Here is a 17,779-nt window from a genome sequence, read left to right as displayed (position 1 = left end):
AAAAATCAGGATCGAATCGAATAGTGAGATAGTAAAAGATTCCCATGGAAAATTCCAAGGACAAACATAAAAGCAGATGTTTTTCTTACAGTGTGTTAGGAGCTACTGTATAGTTGGACGAGTCTTGAACCTCCTGAACACCTGGGAAATTTCATTTGGCCAGTATCATTTGGTTAAAAGAGCTAGATTGAGCTAGAAAGTCCTTCACTTTTGTGACCTGAACCTCACCAGAGTTCAAGTCCATCGTTCTGGCATAAACAGAAATAGAAGAAAAATCACAGGTGCACGCTATACATGTTATGTACAATATCCAAAAAGTCTAAAAACCATAAATTTGGACTCCATTCATTTCCTCCTCTGTATGATACTGAACGTCTTGCCAATGTGTGCTTTTGTTTCAGGGTATGTACATCAAATCAACATATGATGGGCTCCATGTTATCACTGGAACCACAGAGAATGTGAGTTTTTATTTCACGCAGTTAGCAGCTTATCACTTCACCATCAACCGCCGCATTTTATGGCCTCGTATCCCGCTATAGCAATGACTCTACACTTCTGTGTTGCCTGAAAGTATCTCCATTCTGCCTCTGCAGTCTCCAGCAGACCAGTGTAAGAAGATCCATGCAGGGGATGAGGTGATCCAGGTCAACCACCAGACAGTGGTGAGTTAAAAGGCTTCTAGATGGGACATTATTGAGATGAAGAAGCTGCATTAGGCTGAGGAGCTTTCAAGGTCCATGATGTCTGCCAGTGCAGCTGCCACCACCATGGTGCTTCCTGTCCTGTGCCCGTGCTCCTATGTAGGCTAATTAGGCTTTCTGTGGGAACAGATTATAGGACGATTGTTACCTGACCTTTGTTCGGTCTGGCGTGATTGTCAGCGCCCTCTTTCTGAAATTTGTTTCCGCTGTTGTAAGAAAACCCTGAGAGAGGTGTCAGGTTTAAAATGTGAACTCATGCTCCACTTTCAGACTTGATAGTTGTATTTCTGCCTTCAAGTCGTCACATCAGAGAGAAGCACGAAAATGGGCAGCCATTTAAAATGGAACGGTAGCTTGTGAGTGCGCGTGCATGTGATTGAGCGTGCTGTCGATTGGTTGAGCTGTCAGCTCTGCACAAAACGATTTGTTCCAGCGTTTATTTGAGATTTGTAAGGGATGGGGAAAATGGTTGTGCAGACATCTTTTTTGTGCTTTTCCCTAGTTTAGTATTTCCTGATATGTCTTGGAAGGTGCTGCTCACACGAAGGTGTGCAGTGAGGCACTAGATTGATGCGTATTTGCTGCGTGTTATCTCTGTCCCACTCTCTCTCCTCGGGGTGACAGTGCAGATCACACGCTGCCAGGCTCTAGGCTCCAACCCCTCATTACTCCCTCAGCTAGACCCTCACCACTCTGATCCCTCGCTCTGGGGGAGGAGATAAGCATGGGGGAGACAGAGGTGGGTGTGTGTCCATGATGTGGGGAAGGGGTGTGAAGCAGTCAGAGGGTGCTGTGATGAGGCAGAGCTGGGAGATTGGGATGAAAAAAGGGAGGAGGAAGGAAAGAGGGACTTGGGGAGAAGAGGAAAGGGATGAAAGGAAAAAGAAGAGCGAAGGGGAAGAGCACCAGAAGGCAGTCTCCTGTCAATACTGCTTTTTTTTTTCTATCTTAGAAGGAACTGCTGGAGAGGAAAGATGGACACAGTCCCAGCAAACTCTCTGTCAACAACATGGCTTATAAATTTATCTAGCAAAGGCTCCATATTAGAAAATTAGATTATCGTGAGTATTGAATGGACAAATTCCATTACATTATAGAATTATTATGTAGGACTATCCCACGTATTCAGCAACACCACTGCCTTCATGTCTATGCATGAACTTCTGTTTGAGGCTCACTTCAAAACTTTTGAGCTCAGCTTCTCTTTTGAGGTAAAATGTGGAATTTGCTCAAATAACAAAGTGATTGTTTGAAGAGGCAACATAATTATGTGGAGGTAATAGCATCTGGGAAAATAATGAAGACCCCAGGGATTCAAAAAACCTCTCCAGCAGCAGTTTATGCTCTATTATTACTTTGGTAAGTCTCTCGCTGTTTCCCTTTGCTCTCTGCATGTTTGCGTAACACAGTTCTAACCAGTCTCCTCGTAACACACACCGCACAGTGTATGCAGGACACTACTGTGGTGGAACAAATAAGGGTTAAGAAGTTTTGACTGTGATCCTCTTTACGTCACCTTAGTTCACTTGATTCGTTTGTCTTATCTTTACCTTTGGCTTGAAAATGTCCAACGCTGATTGAGGTTTAATGCCAATACTGTAGCTTACGAATGATCACATTTTTGAGGGAATATTAAAACCTTTTGTCATGTCAAGTTCAGCGACAGAAAGAAAGCGTTCATTAAAATTGACAAAAACTTTCATCCGAGTATGAATAATCAAAGAGTACAAAACAAGGTGATACCTCTGGTTTGAACATATTTTAAATGGTACCCCCTCAGTATCCAGGTCTGTGTCTACCATTCCTTACATGTTTGAGTTCACTTCCTTAAATTCTGAAACAGGCTGTAAAGACTTGATGGCGAGGTCAGAGCAATTCTGTGCATGTGTGTGTTGTGTGTGTGTGTGTGTGTGTGTGTGTGTGTGTGTGTTGTGTGTGTGTGTGTGTGTGTGTGTGTGTGTGTTGTGTGTGTGTGTGTGTGTGTGTGTGTGTGTGTGTGTGTGTGTGTGTGTGTGCGTGTGTGTGCGTGTGTGTGTGCGTACGTGTGTAGGCCTCTGTGGACACTTCCAGTAGATGAGACCAGTGCAGCCAATGAATGACCTCAGGAGTGCTGTGAGCCCTGGAGACAGGCTTCCTGGAACCATGAGGAATTGCTGCAGTCAGCAATCCTTTCGCACTTTTTTCCTCATCTGTCTTGCTTACTTAGACCTTAAGTTAGCCCTCGGTGGCAGGGAAAGGTTACACTTCAATATAGCTGCGTTTTCAGACGACTAGTAGACTAGAGAGTCTGGTGCTATAATAACAACAACAAGGTCTGCTGGATAAAAGCTAAGCCTTGTCATCTATTTAATAGTAAGGTCCTGAATAACATATCATGTATATCAAAAACCAGAAAGCTCTCAGATAACTTATACCTTTGTGCTAAATGTTAAAAATGCATACTTTCATCATGGTTATGGACAGTTTGCTGATGCTGGACATTATTTTTGGAAATTAACAAAATCCTGGATTAGGTCTTTTTTCATATTTTCAGCACATCATTCAAATAATATCTTTTTTCTCACTATTAATTATTTTATTTCGTTTATTGTTCTTTAACCTGCATTTTGTCAGACTTCATGATGAGCAATTCATGATTTTGTTACTCCAATCAGAATTAACACCTTCATTTTGGCTATTTCACATGAAGGAATAATGTGGTGAAATAAAATTTTTACTCTGTGACTTACTGTTCAGGAGTGAAAATGTGAGGCCCTTTATACGTAGTCACATGGTGCTGTTAGTACCTTCATTGAAATGTCATTTGTTTTTCCTAGGCCCTCCCCCCTCCCTCCTTTGCTATCATTCTCCATCTCTCTGTAATACTGGCCAATTTAAATAAATAAATGTCGTAGCATATGGTGTTTTGGACAGGTTGTATCAGAACCCATGTGTGTTGTCGTTAATATTAAGCACAATATTTGTGCGTGGTGGTTTTCCTCAGCAGATTTGGTTGCTCCCAGTACATTGTGTACAGCTTGTGTGTGTCTGTGTGTGTTTGGCAGCAGTTGGACAGTCTGGTGTATGTATGCTCTTCAGGTGGGCTGGCAGCTGAAGAACTTGGTGAACGCTTTGAGAGAGGACCCTTGTGGAGTCATCCTCACGCTGAAGAAAAGGCCCCAAAACACTCTGAGCTCCACACCGGCTCTGCTCAGGAACGTCCGCTGGAAACCACTGGGCCTGCAGGTAAACAACAGCAGCACATGGACACAGTTGACACTACAGCGTCAAGCTGAAAAGTCTTTCCTCCCCATGTACCTGTTTATTTGAAAGATTAGCAAACATGCGAGAAACTGAAATTTGTCCAATATTCCACGCCATCCTTTCATGTTTATACCTGCACACCGCTTACACTCAGTGAAGGATTTGAGGGAGGATTATTTAGCAGTGCGTACAGCGAGCTGTGTATCTCTGGCTTTATCTTTCACTCACTGTCAGCTCTTGTTTTGACTGCCCACACTTTGCACTCTCCTACTGGTATCTTAAACAAATACTTTCAAAAGACACTTGAACACTTTTTGACCTTGCATCAGTCCTCCTGTTGAGTATTTCAACAAATCTCTCGCTGTACTGCTGGCATACTTAAAAGCCATTGGAAGCTAAACCTCCTCCTGCGGGAAAGTTTTGCATACCATAAGAATATATTAGCACCAAGATAATTCAAATCTGAGCAAATCCATTCTTATAATTGTACTTTGAAATTGAATGAAAATGATAACTTAGCCTGAACCCTCTGTTCAGCATCTAGTACAGGGCAATACAAGGTCAGCAAAGGGTCCATCCACACTTTCAACTGCATTCACCTTCATTAAATGGAGATATTCATTCAACCTTTGGCCCTCAGGACAACTCTTCTTCAAGAGGGAAAATTATTAATTTACTGTATGTGTAAAAAAAAAAGAAAAGGAGGTGGAGTGCTTGTTTGAAGGCTTATAGCTTGGAGCTGGTGTTGACATTTCACTCAACAGCAAATACTTGGTAAATCTGTCACTCAAGCAGTTGCAGTTCAGAGAGAAAACACTCCGCGATTTTGGCACACAGGAAGAACAAGTTGTGCCGAGATGGTCGGAGGGGTGAGGCAAGGGCCAGTCTGGTGCTGCCTGAGTGCTTTGTGAAGCAGCGACGGTCTTCTCAGAACCCCGTGCTCCATGGTTGCTATTTTTAACCTTGCATCAGGCTAATTCATTTACATGCTACATGCATGCTTTGATCTCTCCTTTGCCATTTTCTCTTTTTTTTTTTTTTTTTATCCTCCTTTTCAGTGTCTCCTCCAGGATGGCTCCTCTTTGTTCTTTTCAAGCTAATTATTGTTTGTATTTCCGTTTGTTTTTCCATGTCTGTGAGTATTTAAATGCAATATTTAGCAGCATACAACACATGTGAGTGAACATGTGAGGACAGATTCAACTCAAGCGTTTTGTGGAGATGTTTTCTTTAATGGCCTAGAAACCATTAAAGCGTCTTAGCTACCACATAGCTTAATGCTACTTCTTGTAGTTGGAGGAGTGTTCTTGTTTCCAGGTTGCTGTCTTGTTAGATCGTTTTTCTAGTTGTTACCATGGGCTTATCGTTGTATTTTCTGCGTGCAACAGCAAAGAATTGTGGGAACCCTGATGGGCTGCTAAGACACAAATGTGCCTTGAGCAGCCAGATCACAGTGCTGAAATATCTGTGGGAGAGGGGAAGAAAGGAGTGTTTTAGATTTGTTCTCTCTCTGAAAGACTGGAGCGCTTAATTATTCATAAGCAACTACCGGCAGCTCCACTGGCTCTGAAACAAGAGCCGCTACTCAGCAAATACTGGAGATAATTCACTGAATCCAAAATACCCTGCTAAACTGTCTGAGAATGTGTGTGAGAGAAAGAGATTTGGGAAGGGTGAGTGTACGCACATTTCCGAGCATGGTTGTGTGCATGCATGTCCATCTGTATGTGTCAACTGTCTGTGTGCACATGTGTGCAAACCCATGTTTTCTGTCGTCGGTCGCACTGCTCCTTTCAGAGACAAAGGAACTGGGTCACTGCACTCTCTAAGCCTGGTTTTGGATACATGTTTTATATACACACTTCCAAATCAAACACACACACACACACACAAACATGCACACTACCTCTAAGCCCGGTTTTGGAGGATAAATTGTGCGGCTGTCGAGTTTAGCCCCAATGTGGCAAACGTTCAGATGGATTATAACTGAATCCACAAAGGAAACAGTTTATCTCCGCAAATTATCATGTGATTCTACCTCCAAATCCCTGGATGGCTTTTATTCTTCAAAAAAATGGCACATATTTGCCTGTGTGTGTGTGTGTTTGTTGTTTTTTGTGGATGTATCTGTTTCGCCCATGGACAGATGGAGTAAAAGCAATTTGATGATGCACCATAATTACAATGATGCTGGCAATAATTCTAACAAAGACGATGGGGATCGCTGTGATGATGCATATTGCATTTCTGCTGAGCTGCTGCAAAGTGGGAGTAAAGTGCAGCCACATCACGAGCCACTTCACCAGTCACATGTGCACCTTGCCTTTTCCATGACCCCACTCTCATAAATCTGTGATAACTTTAGACATCTAAATTATTGCTTATTGTAAATACCTACTATTTTAGGTTACATGTATTATGCATCATTGATGGATCAGGTGACTAGGTTAGGGATTGTAGTTTACTTGGAAAAGATTCTTTTGATCTATTTTTGGCTTTGAATTTTGAATACAATAGCTCCCTGTGCATCCAGAAACTTATCTACAATAAGAAAACAGGACAAATCATACTCTAAGTCTGTCCCACCTGGGCGTCTCTTTAGTAGCAGTTTTACACTTTTTCGCGATCTTTATCAACAGACTCAGGTTTAATAGTTAAGCAAACATGGAGAAGTCTTCATGATGCTCAAAAATAAGATCTAAATTCACCCTCCAATGAAAACCACGGGACATGATGGTGAGATAACAGCTTCTAGATGTTAGTTTAGATTCTATTTTTTTGGTAGCTGCCATTTCCATAGTCCAAAAGTTTTTAAGTTCTTAAGTATAGTAAGAACAGAGAAACTTTTAATTTGAAAGGATAGTTTGAGTAATGCTTTCTTTCTTTCTTTCTGTTTTTTGCCTACATGACAGTGACTCTTATGTCTGTATAGTAAATACAAGATAACACCCAGTGGTCACTAAGCTTGTCTTAGAATGAGGAAGAAGGGAAACCTCTCCTAGAGTCTGGTTGCGTGACAACCTAACAGTGAGACTCCAGGAAGTCGTGCTCTCAGCCAATACACCAGAACACACACTTCTGTACTTACACACTTTTTTGCACATATTGCACAGATACGATAACGTGTTATTTCAGGAGATTCATTTATCATAGATTTTATCGATCAATTATCATTTATATTTATAGCATCCAAAGCATGTTGAAAAATGTGAAAAACATAAAATACAATCCTGGAAGCAAAACACGCCACCACAGTTTAAAAACCAAAAAAATTGCACATCAAAAACAAAGACTTCTATAAAGTTGGTTTTATTGTAGCATCATAAAAAGGAGAAGCTTCTGGCTGCAATTTTCATCGGAGGAATTTAACATGAACACTAGCTTTGGTGTTATTGTCATGCTGAGTGCACTTCATTGTTAACTGCTAACACAAGTACTTGAAGAGCTGATGATACTGAGTAGTGGTACAGTTTCTGCTTCTCCTCTTTGAGCTGCAAAGGCAGCCCTATGCTTCATTAGTACCAGCATGAATTTCAGGTGATGCATCTAAAGTTATTTTGTAACACCGGAAACAGGCTGTCAAACATACTTGTGAACAGAATAACATACTTGTTGTGTTGAACAGCACTGTACCAATGATGACGTGAAAAGTTTCTGAACAGAAAAATTGAAAAGCCTTGTTCTGCAAAACAAGGAATTGGCTATGCTAATGAATTCAGTCCATCATCCTTCCCCACTGTAAGGTTTTTATTCACACAGATATGGTCAAATATCTTTTGTGTTTTAATTTGCACAAGTGCACGTTAGGATGGTGTGATGTGCTACATCAGCGTGAAGAGTGGTTTGCAGACAGTTTGTACTGGGCACAGCAGGGGCCAAATGGTTTCAGTGCTGTTTTAACAGACTGGAATTTAGCCTGCTGTGCTAGCTCCATCTCTCTCTACTTCTTTACCCCCCCCCCCCCCCCCCTCCCCCACACACACACACACACCCCTTCCCATGCAGACAGCAGTGGGTTGTAATCACTAAATTACTGTTTTCACTCTTAACTCAAGTCACCACACTACACAGCTTCTCTGCCTCACTCACCCTCTAGTGCACTCTCTCTCCCTGTCTCTCTTTGTCCTATTTCCTTTGCTCTCCTCTCTCTTGCTCACATCCCTCTCTTCCCACCCCGTCTTCATTATTTATTGTGAAGCTGTTTTACTGTATGCTGCCTTCTTGAGAGGACAACTGTGCCGGAGAAAGACTTGAAGATCGAGACAGGACCTGGGAATGGTTGTAGTGCGAGGGGAGGGGGAAGTGGGAGCCTTGAAATATGAAATGAATTCCACTAATGCACTGTTGATGAAATGATGAAACACTGGGCTTCCTTAATGAGAACGCTGCCTGGCCTGCCTTGCCATGGCTCAGACTGTGCCTGTTTATCCATTCTGTCTACACTCATATCTCCTCAGTAAAATGAAGCGTATGCTGTTCAGACATACTGTAAAACGCTCCATTCTTCAAAATCTGGGAAAGATCATCCTTGGGGAGAAACTGCCAGCACAAGCTATGTAATTGTCACCCCAGCTGTTCCAACTGAGAACAAACATTATTCATTTAAAACTTGGAGTGAGTTTCCATGACATGAGAAGTGAGGCATCCAGTCCTCACAGCACGGAGGACTCGATGACAAAAAAGCCTATGTGCCCTTGAGTCAGGCTGAGGTAGGAGACAACGGTAGCTTTCCTCTTTCCTTCCCCTTCTCTTGAAGCATGCGTTAGGGGCTGAGGAGTGGGTGCGTTGAGGGGAGAGGAAGCGCAAAGAAGGATGGGAGAGGAGGGGTTGTCATGGGAACAGACATGGAGAGCGCGGTGTGAGTGAAGAGGTTTGAGACAAAATGACAGTAGTGAAACGATTGAATGTGTGAAAGGCTGCACAGTCAGAAAGATAGAAAAAGAGAGACAACATGGCAGCTCTGTGGAAATAACTCTTGTTTGTGATTCAGTATTTGCTGGCTGCAGCAAAAGGAAGATATCACAAATACAAGGTTCCCTTGCCTCATAACACTGTAAATTGTGTACTTGTTTGTTTTACTGTGAGGAGGGGAGAGATGTAACGCTCTGTTTCAGGTTGTGCTCTGAGATCCCCACACTGAGCTACGGTCATTCCTCAATGAAAAGTTACAGAGATAGAGTCATTCCCTCTTTCTTTCTCTCATTTTTCTCTCTCCAGCCAGTCCCGACCAGCCCCACCAGCACATCCCCAACTCCCGGTGGAACTTTAGGCATGTCCAAAATGGACGCCCCCAGCATGCAGGACGTCTATATCCTCTCTCCTGTCTCCGGACTCTACAGCACCAGGTCAGACGCAGATGTTTGATGGTCATTATGTTGATTATTATAATCCAGCTGATGACACTGATGACAGTGATGATAGCATCTCTCCTCTCCCCAGGGAGGAAATGGGCCTGATGTCATGTGACGACATCAGCCGCTACAGCGTGAGCTCCCAGTCTGGATCCAAAGGTTCAGAGGCAGTCAGCTACTACTTAGACCAGGACAGTGGTCAGTTCTTCTCCTTGTTAGAAGGAGATGGACCACCAGGGCCTGACTATGACAGGGGCCGCAATACAGGGGTTCGTCGGCGGGACAAGACACCCACGCATGGTAAGATAGAAATACGATCCAACAGTGTGAGTAAGGGAGAAGTGGCTCCAGCTCCCTTTGTTTGGTTCGAAGAACAGCATGACTCACTTTTTTGTTTTCAGATTTATTTATTTTTTTCCCAAAACTCTTCTGTATGTGTTCATCACTCGCTTCATGGCTCTGCTTCAGTGTGCACACACATCCAAAAACACTGATCACGTGCCAAAGCTTCAGTCCAAAAACATGGTCTCCAGCTCCCTTTCTGCCTCACCACCCGTGCCAACCTGTGTCCCAGACAGCTTTTTAAATATCCTGTACCTTCCAGGGAAAGCCTTAAGGGGCTGCTATGATGTGTGAGGTGAGGGTCATGTGAGAGAAGGAGACATCATGAAACCGATTTTTTGACAGCTGTGCTCACCCAACAGCGTGCACTCTTGTATTATAATCACCGTAGAAGCCTCTACGACATAAACGTTTGTACAACTCTCTACAGTAGCGTTCTCTCTCCATGAATGGCGTCCCAAATTCTATTTTTTGTTGACACAAATTTGGGTTGTGAGTTTAGTGTGAAAGGGCTCAGTCATAAAGACTGATACTATTTTAGCGTAAATTCATTTTCGTTTTTCGGTCATGCAGCCTACAACTCTACTGCGTTGATTAATTCTTACCGCATTGTTTTCCAGTCACAGCAAGCAGCTGTGTTTTGCAAACAATCTCAGATAAATCTCAGCACATACAAAAGTTAATAGCGATTTGGAAGCTAAAAGAACAGATATCAGGTGAAGGCCAAAGCGGAGCGACAAGGAAAGTACATATTGAACCAGAAAGTAGAAACTGAACATGCATAATGACCACTCTTGATTGAAGTATGTATTTTATTTTTACACATGCAGTCAAGCAATTTCCTACACCTCCCTCACTAATTGGCCTGAGCTGCAGTAATCTCAGTCATCTCAGAAACTCAAATCTGAAACGTTATAACTTTTACAGCTTGGCGGTGCTTATCATCCAATAGTAAACATTGTATCAGATTAACGAGGTACTGCTTGCACAAGGCTAACCACATTTCAGTGGAATTGAGCAACTGTTGATGTCACCGTGAAATGTGGCCACGTGGTCTTTATCCTACTCATCAAAGCACTCCCTAAAGAATCTTCTCACCTGCACACACTTTGTCTCACCTGTCCTCGCCTCGCTGTCTCGACCACTACCTTCCCGAGACACCCTCACTCCTTCAACCCACAAACGACTCTCTGATTGCTGATTGGTTGTTCCAGGTGACCTCAGACCTGTTTCCATGCCTCCCGAATATAACTGGATGGCCGAGGCCAAGGAACCCAGCATGGGCAAGAGAGGGAGCCGAGGTACACACACACTAACACAAATATGTTCAAAAACATGGGCCCTCACACACTTGACACAAACAGGTTGGACTGGTGCCGTGCTTCGCTCCATACTCAGCTCAACACATTTCAGCTCATCCTCTGGTTATCCATGGTGGTGTGGTTGTGTGAGGATACATATCTGCCAGGTATGTATCCAATGGAGTGACAAATAAAAATAAATGCAAGGAAATTGCATTTATACAGCAGCTGTGGAAATGAGGCTATTTCTCTGTGACCAGTTCTAACCAGCTTCACCATTTTGCGGTGAGACTCGATCTGTATTCAACCAAGGATCCTCCACTCCACCATCAGAAAGTCTATGAATAACATTAAAGCACAATACTTCTGTCGAGGTCTGCCTTTCTCCTTCCCTTTCTCAGTCACTTTTTTAGTTTTTCACATTTGAGTATATGGATAATATATAAATAAGGTGAGAAGCTTTTTCTATTTGGAGTTAAAACAGAATAAAACGTTATGTTGGGGACAGGATTTAGCAGAGGTGCCCTCCAAATCAGTATAATCACTGCAAACTGATTAGCTCTATGTGCCCGGCTGTGGATCCTTATCAAGAGCCCGGAGGCACGTTTATTCCTTTCTGCTGGCTTTTTATCGGTAACATTCTATTCACCCTCACCTGTTCCTCTGGGGTTTCCCCTTGACTCGACAATGATATCTCCCTCCGCCTCTGTGGTTTTCCTCTCTCTGCCATCGCTTCTGTTTAGCCTTAACCGCTCCATACTCCCCCCATTTCCCCACAGATTCAGACAACTCCCTGCTCCGTTACCTGAGCGATGACAAGATCCTGGTGATTGAGGAGGAACCCGAGGGTCCAGGAAGAGAGAGCCGGCGGGATTCTACCAGACGTTCCCGGCGCAAGAGCCGCAATCCCAGCAGCCCCAGCTTTCCCATCAGCCCCTCCATGCTGTCCTCCACCCTGCGCCTAGACCAGCCACCAGAAGCATTGCCTGTATGTACAGTTGTTCCTAGCTGGTTTCTGTAGAATAGCACTTTAATGTACCTGAGGGGAGGTTCTGTTAGCAGACAGCAATAAACAAATAATCAGCCAATCAAATCAGCTCATCTGCCCCTGGGTATATGTAGTTATAGCTTTGTTTATATCTCTAATGTTTTGCAGCCCTGGTTGTAATTATCAGGTCATTTTCAAAGTAGATATGTTTTATGGTCAGTTTAGTCCATTGGGCAGAAAAAAATGTGTGTGTGTGGACATTGCTTAGTTAAATGAAATGACTGACTTTAATTAAATTTAGAAAGAAGGAAAGAAATAAAACATTGTTTTCTGAGGCTCAGAAAAAGAGTTGGTGAGGCAGTATAAAGAACAAAATTGAGGGAAACCCGTGGCGTGGAAATTGCTTACATCCAGGTATTATAGTTTTTTCAATGACTTTCTCAGTGTCCAACTTAAAAAAATTGGAACGGTATGTCTACCTCAACCCAGAGATAGCACCAAAAGTGTATGAAAAAATTAGTGAGAACGTAAAGTTATAAAAAAAAACAACAACAACCAAACACTATATTTATTCACATATTTTATATTCTACGTTGCTTGACTTGATAAAGACTAAAGAAAGGCTAAATAGGCTGCGGCAGTGTGAAGCTGTGAACAGTGTTAACCCAGTTTGTAGGGGTGAGAATCTTTTACTATCTCACGATTCGATTCTGATTCAGAGTCACTATAAACACGGAATAACACAGAACTGGCCGACATTTTAAACGTTTTTTATTTGCTTTTTTTTCCGGAATAAAAAGGAACTTATTTTTTGGGAAAATGTTCAGAAGGGGTAACTAATAATGCATGCACCCCTACCCATGAATAATAAATAGATAGACAGATAGATTAATGAATGAATGAATATGGTGACTTAAGTGTAGAGGGCACGGTCGATTAATTGAAATGGTTAATTGATGGGGAGTAATGGACTGGGTAAAGCAAGGAACAGTGAACCCCCAGCTCCTAGACCGGACCCCACTAGAGACTAGACCAGACCAGACCTCCCCCGCCCCCCCAAAAAAAACACTAGAAAGGGACCCCTCCAGAGAATACTATACTAGACGAGATGAGAGACCGGACCCTGGCCCCTTTTTTTTTTCAGAATAAAAAGGAACGTATCTGTCAGGCAAAATGCTCAGAGGGGGTCACTAATAATGCACGCCCTCCACCAGTGAAGCGGCTGTCTGAGTGCAAAGTCACTCACTGAGCTCAACACAAACAGGTTGACCATCATGTTCTTCAATGGAGATGTCAGTAATCAGTGGAAAACCAAAGAGCATGGGGACAGAAGAAATGATAAAGTTTACAGTGGATTTGATATTTCCACCAAAGTTGTGGGACGCATGTTTCATTGTTTTATTGTTGTTTTTACTTAAATGTGTGAAAGCATTCAAGTTTTCAGTTATAACTGAAGAAGTTGTTTATATTTCATTACTTAAAACTCTGTCTCTGGGTTCAATTTACGTAAAATGCTAAAAACGGAATTCTCAAAAATTAAAAAGTGGAAAAAAAAAAATAATATCGTAAAAATTAAAATGAAATTTGTGAAAAAAAAACAAAACAAATTTTATAGGGCTCTAGGTAAAAGCCAAACTGAGTCCAAATCTCTGCCTTCATCGATGGTCTGGGATGGTCAAATATGCTGGAAAGATGGCCCAAAAAGGAAAAAGTACATAATGAAGGCTTCTGGGTTTTGTGTCTCTTATGTTTCTTTCATGGAAATACTGTGCAGCAATAATCTATTCAGGCTGTAGGTGAAAGCTTTCCCCAGTGTTGAGATCTGACTTTTGAGTCTACTCTGAATTACCATTTTTGTTCTATTGCCATATGATTCATTTTTTCTATCTATAGATATTTAAAGAGGGTTATTGGCAGCAGGAACAAAGAGAGCCAGCAGATGACAAATACTATTCACGACCTTTATCAAAGCAGGGGGGTTTTAGAAAGTACCATTCAGACTGATTCTGGCATGAAAAGTCAGCTGGACAAGTTTTTTGCCCCCCTACACTTAGTTGTTGTTTAAGGGTTTATAAATTCTGTTGGTAGACAAGAGACTTGTGGAAGAGAAAAAATTGTAAAGTTGCATGGTCTTACCATTACTTTAGAAGTGAAGCAATGGAAATCCTTTTTTTCTTTAGTGTAGTAGTGGACATAGAGCTTCTGTCTGAATCACGCTTGGGGCACCTTTTAGAGCTCTACTCATAACAGGAGTAACCATCATGTGATTAACACATATAAGGTGTCTAATCCATGTTTCTCAAGTTGTATCTTCCTCGAGCTGAGAAAGCACAGTGCACCCACATCCGATGGTATTGTTGTGCCGATAAATGGGAAAGATGGTGTCAAGAAGGGCATCCTGCGTAAAACTGTAGCCAAATCTAATCATGCAAGTCAAGATGACTTACTGTGGCGACTCCAGATAGGGAAAAGCCGAAAAAGGACACACACACTCAGAGATTATCCTTGTAGTTTAATCACCAAAGTTGGATGATGGCAAGAGGTGAATTACATGTAATGGTGCTGTGGTCTAGGTCAGGGTCAAACCTTGAGAGAGGCTGCATATGCATGCATCATACCTTAATTGTTGCTGTCTGGAACTTTATTGTGACCTCAAAAAGCAATTCCCATGCTCTTTACAAGGAGGGGTGTAACTAGTGGTATACGTCTGAAATATTGGCTATAACCCACAAGGTCAAAGAAGTTTGCAGCTTGTAGCTGCTCTGTGATGTCCCTGTGGAACCATGTGACTTTCCGAGCTTTAAAACTTATTACTGATGGTGTGCACATGTTGGATTTTTTTTGTGCTCCATAAAATGATCCAATGCTTCCTTTGAACCTGTAGTGAGGAGGATGCCCTCCTAATCTGTGGCCTGTTTTGGTTGGCCACATAATCTGTATGAAACAGAAGCAGCAGTGACACAGAGTATTCTTGTTGCTGAGTAAACCTGCTGCATGGACAGCAGAAATGTTTTACTTGTATTGGCAAGTGTCCAAATCAGCGAGTCCAGTTGGGTTTCCCGTCCCCTTCTGGGATATTCACGGCATTGCTTTCTGGGCATTTTTTGTCTCTTTTTTGTCTCTTTCCTCCTGCTCACTCTTCCTCCTCTATCCTGTCTCGTTCATCTGTAATAATAGTATCATTTGACAGAAAAGCTAATGGCCATTTTTTGTAAATATGTCACCATTAAAAAGAGTGGACACCTAATGTCATTATATCATTATATCATATCACACCTAACATCATTATTAATAATACATCATAAAATCCTGTTAGAGCAGCATGGCGGCATCGTGGTTAGTGTTGTTGCCCCACATTAGGAAGGCCGCAGGCTCGGTTTGGTTTGGTCTCTGTCTGTCTCTGTGTGTTGGCCCTGCGATGGACTGGTGACCTGTCCAGGGTGTACTGGCTGGGATTGGCTCCAGCACCCCCCACGACCCGGAAACAGATAAGTGGTAGAAGATGAATGAATGAAAATTCTGTCACATTCTGTGTTTTGTCTCCCCCTAATGGTGATTTCAGTTACATGCTCATGGCCAGGAGGTGTCTGAAAAGGTCCATGCATGGCCTGCCTCATTTCTTAAATGTTCATTTCCTGTCAATCACTCGCGTTCCCGGGGTCGTGATATTCTGAGATATAGGCTGCAAATAGTGTCCGTACAAATTCGTTTGGATGGTTTGCCTTTTCCCACATGTAAAATTTGTTATATTGTGTGATATCTATAAAGCAAGTCCCTCCATTGTTACTATGACGTGAAATATACAACCATTTTAGATCAATTATGTCCATGTGATACATCTAAATCATTAAAAATTCAGTGGTTATTAATCTTCAGTGATGAATGAGCAATCATTAGAAACCGGCTTGCATTCCCACACCAGTAAGTTAGTCAGTTTTGTTCTCTGGTAACTTAGCAGTCAGCATGGCCAGGAGAAAAAGGACATCCACATTGAGAAACGTGAAACTTATTGGCAACCTGGACTTCTAGTGCCACTAGCCAAGGGAGCCAAACTATCATTGTTAACAGCGTAGCTGTTCAAAGCTGTAGATAACAAATCATGTTTACCTAAGTTTGGACTCATACAGACATTTACACATCACCTGGCTCAACAAGAGGAGACATTTGTGCCTCAGCTTTAATCCCGTTAACAGTAAAAGATGACATATATTCGACTTTTTCCTTACACTGACTGATTGTGAGTGAACTGTTGGTCAATGAGACACACACTTTTCCTGTTGTGCCGTAAACCCCCTCTGACTGAACCACTCGAATTGGACAGTTACTGTATTTGAGGCTGAACAGAAAGCCCAAGCCCGGTGTTACATACAGGGAGGGAAGTGTTGAGGAGTAACTTAACAATACACATACTGTAAGTAAACTGTCGAAACATAACGATTAATGAACAGCACGTTTCAGGCCGGTCCTTTCTTCTGCATGCTTAATATATGAGGCATCAGACCACGCACAGCCGGAAACAATTAACAAGTACTGAATCGATGTGTCTGTGAGATGGATCTAGTGCAATAAAGAGCAACAGGATCAGGCAAAATTGAGAAATATTTCACAATAGAAGCACATCCTGCTGTTGACATTCATAAAACCCATTACAGTGAAAAGCTTTGACAACCAGACTGTGAGGGCTTTGTAGTTCCCACAAATGTGGAATATAATGGGGATTGTCATGGAACAAATTAAAAGACTCAATTAGAAAAATAAACAGAGCGAATGAATTTTTATCACTCTTAGTTCCAGTAGTGGCGGTAGAGGTTATTGCCGTTTTTTTGTTTCACATGCCAATTTTTTGTTTTTAATCAATTGTTTTCACAGACAGCATTTTGACTTGTCAAAGTAGGAAAAGCACAGATGTAACTAACTTCATTAACATCAGCTTTATTAGAAGATAGTGTTTAAGCACCTTTTGACATGTAGAAATGATTCCTGAGTGAAAGAACTAGTTGACTATCGTTATTAAACTATTATTAAAATCACTTTTATTTAACAAACTGGACCGGAGTCACTCCTCCGTAGCTTTCTTTATCTCTCAGTTCATGTCTTCGTCCTTCAGAGTGGAGCGTTTGTAATTATATGATAGGTCATGCTGTTCACAGATTGACACACATTAGTATGTGTGTGACAGGTAGAGGAGACAAAGGAAAGTTAGGATGATGAGTGTTATTTCCTGGCTGCCAGAATCACAGATTATGAGAATGACAGTGACACTCTTAGACACGCCCCTCTGTAACTTTGTCTTTTCTCTCTCTGTCTCTCTCTCTCTCACACACACACACACACACACAAACATACACAAGTCAACACACACTAGCACACAGCAGTGCATTTGTATGCATGGTAGCCATCTCACGACTCATCCTCACTCATCCTAATATCCCCATCTCCTCAGACACGCCTGAGTCTAAATAGGAGTTTATTCTGGACAAACACACACATTTGCTCATACACACGCACATACACAAATAAGTATCCCCGTGAGTAGGTGTATGACTCAGCATCAGCCAGACCAATTACAAGCAGGACTGACAGACTGTGCTTAAAACACAAAGCACGCAAACACACACACACACACACATTCACAGCTTAGCTCACACCAGCTATCTACTAACCCTCTCAGCTGTGTGTTTCTCATGGTGGTGACATATCTATTCTGTGGCACATGAAGTATACTATCCCTCTAACCCTAATGGCCGGCTTGTCTTCAGTTTTTATTCTGTAGGATTCTTGTTTCCGTAAATGCAAAACACCAACATTTTAACGACTAAAATAGACACAAAGAACATTTACCTTTAAAGT

The 17,779-nt window shown here is 42.1% G+C and overlaps 1 protein-coding gene across 1 annotated transcript in view; it reads left to right on the top strand.

The window, feature by feature from the left end:
• Positions 1-17,779, top strand: part of LOC115049723 (connector enhancer of kinase suppressor of ras 2) — a 57,988-nt gene that overhangs the window by 28,706 nt on the left and 11,503 nt on the right. The window contains exons 7-13 of the mRNA XM_029512192.1: positions 402-461; positions 597-665; positions 3,783-3,929; positions 9,165-9,292; positions 9,387-9,598; positions 10,855-10,941; positions 11,721-11,929. Coding sequence (XP_029368052.1) covers positions 402-461; positions 597-665; positions 3,783-3,929; positions 9,165-9,292; positions 9,387-9,598; positions 10,855-10,941; positions 11,721-11,929 — 912 coding nt within the window. The remainder of the gene's footprint in view (positions 1-401; positions 462-596; positions 666-3,782; positions 3,930-9,164; positions 9,293-9,386; positions 9,599-10,854; positions 10,942-11,720; positions 11,930-17,779) is intronic.

The sequence above is a fragment of the Echeneis naucrates genome, chromosome 10 (assembly GCF_900963305.1).
Source record: "Echeneis naucrates chromosome 10, fEcheNa1.1, whole genome shotgun sequence".
Classification (NCBI taxonomy): Eukaryota; Metazoa; Chordata; class Actinopteri; order Carangiformes; family Echeneidae; genus Echeneis; species Echeneis naucrates.
This window is presented reverse-complemented; position numbering and strand designations above follow the sequence as displayed.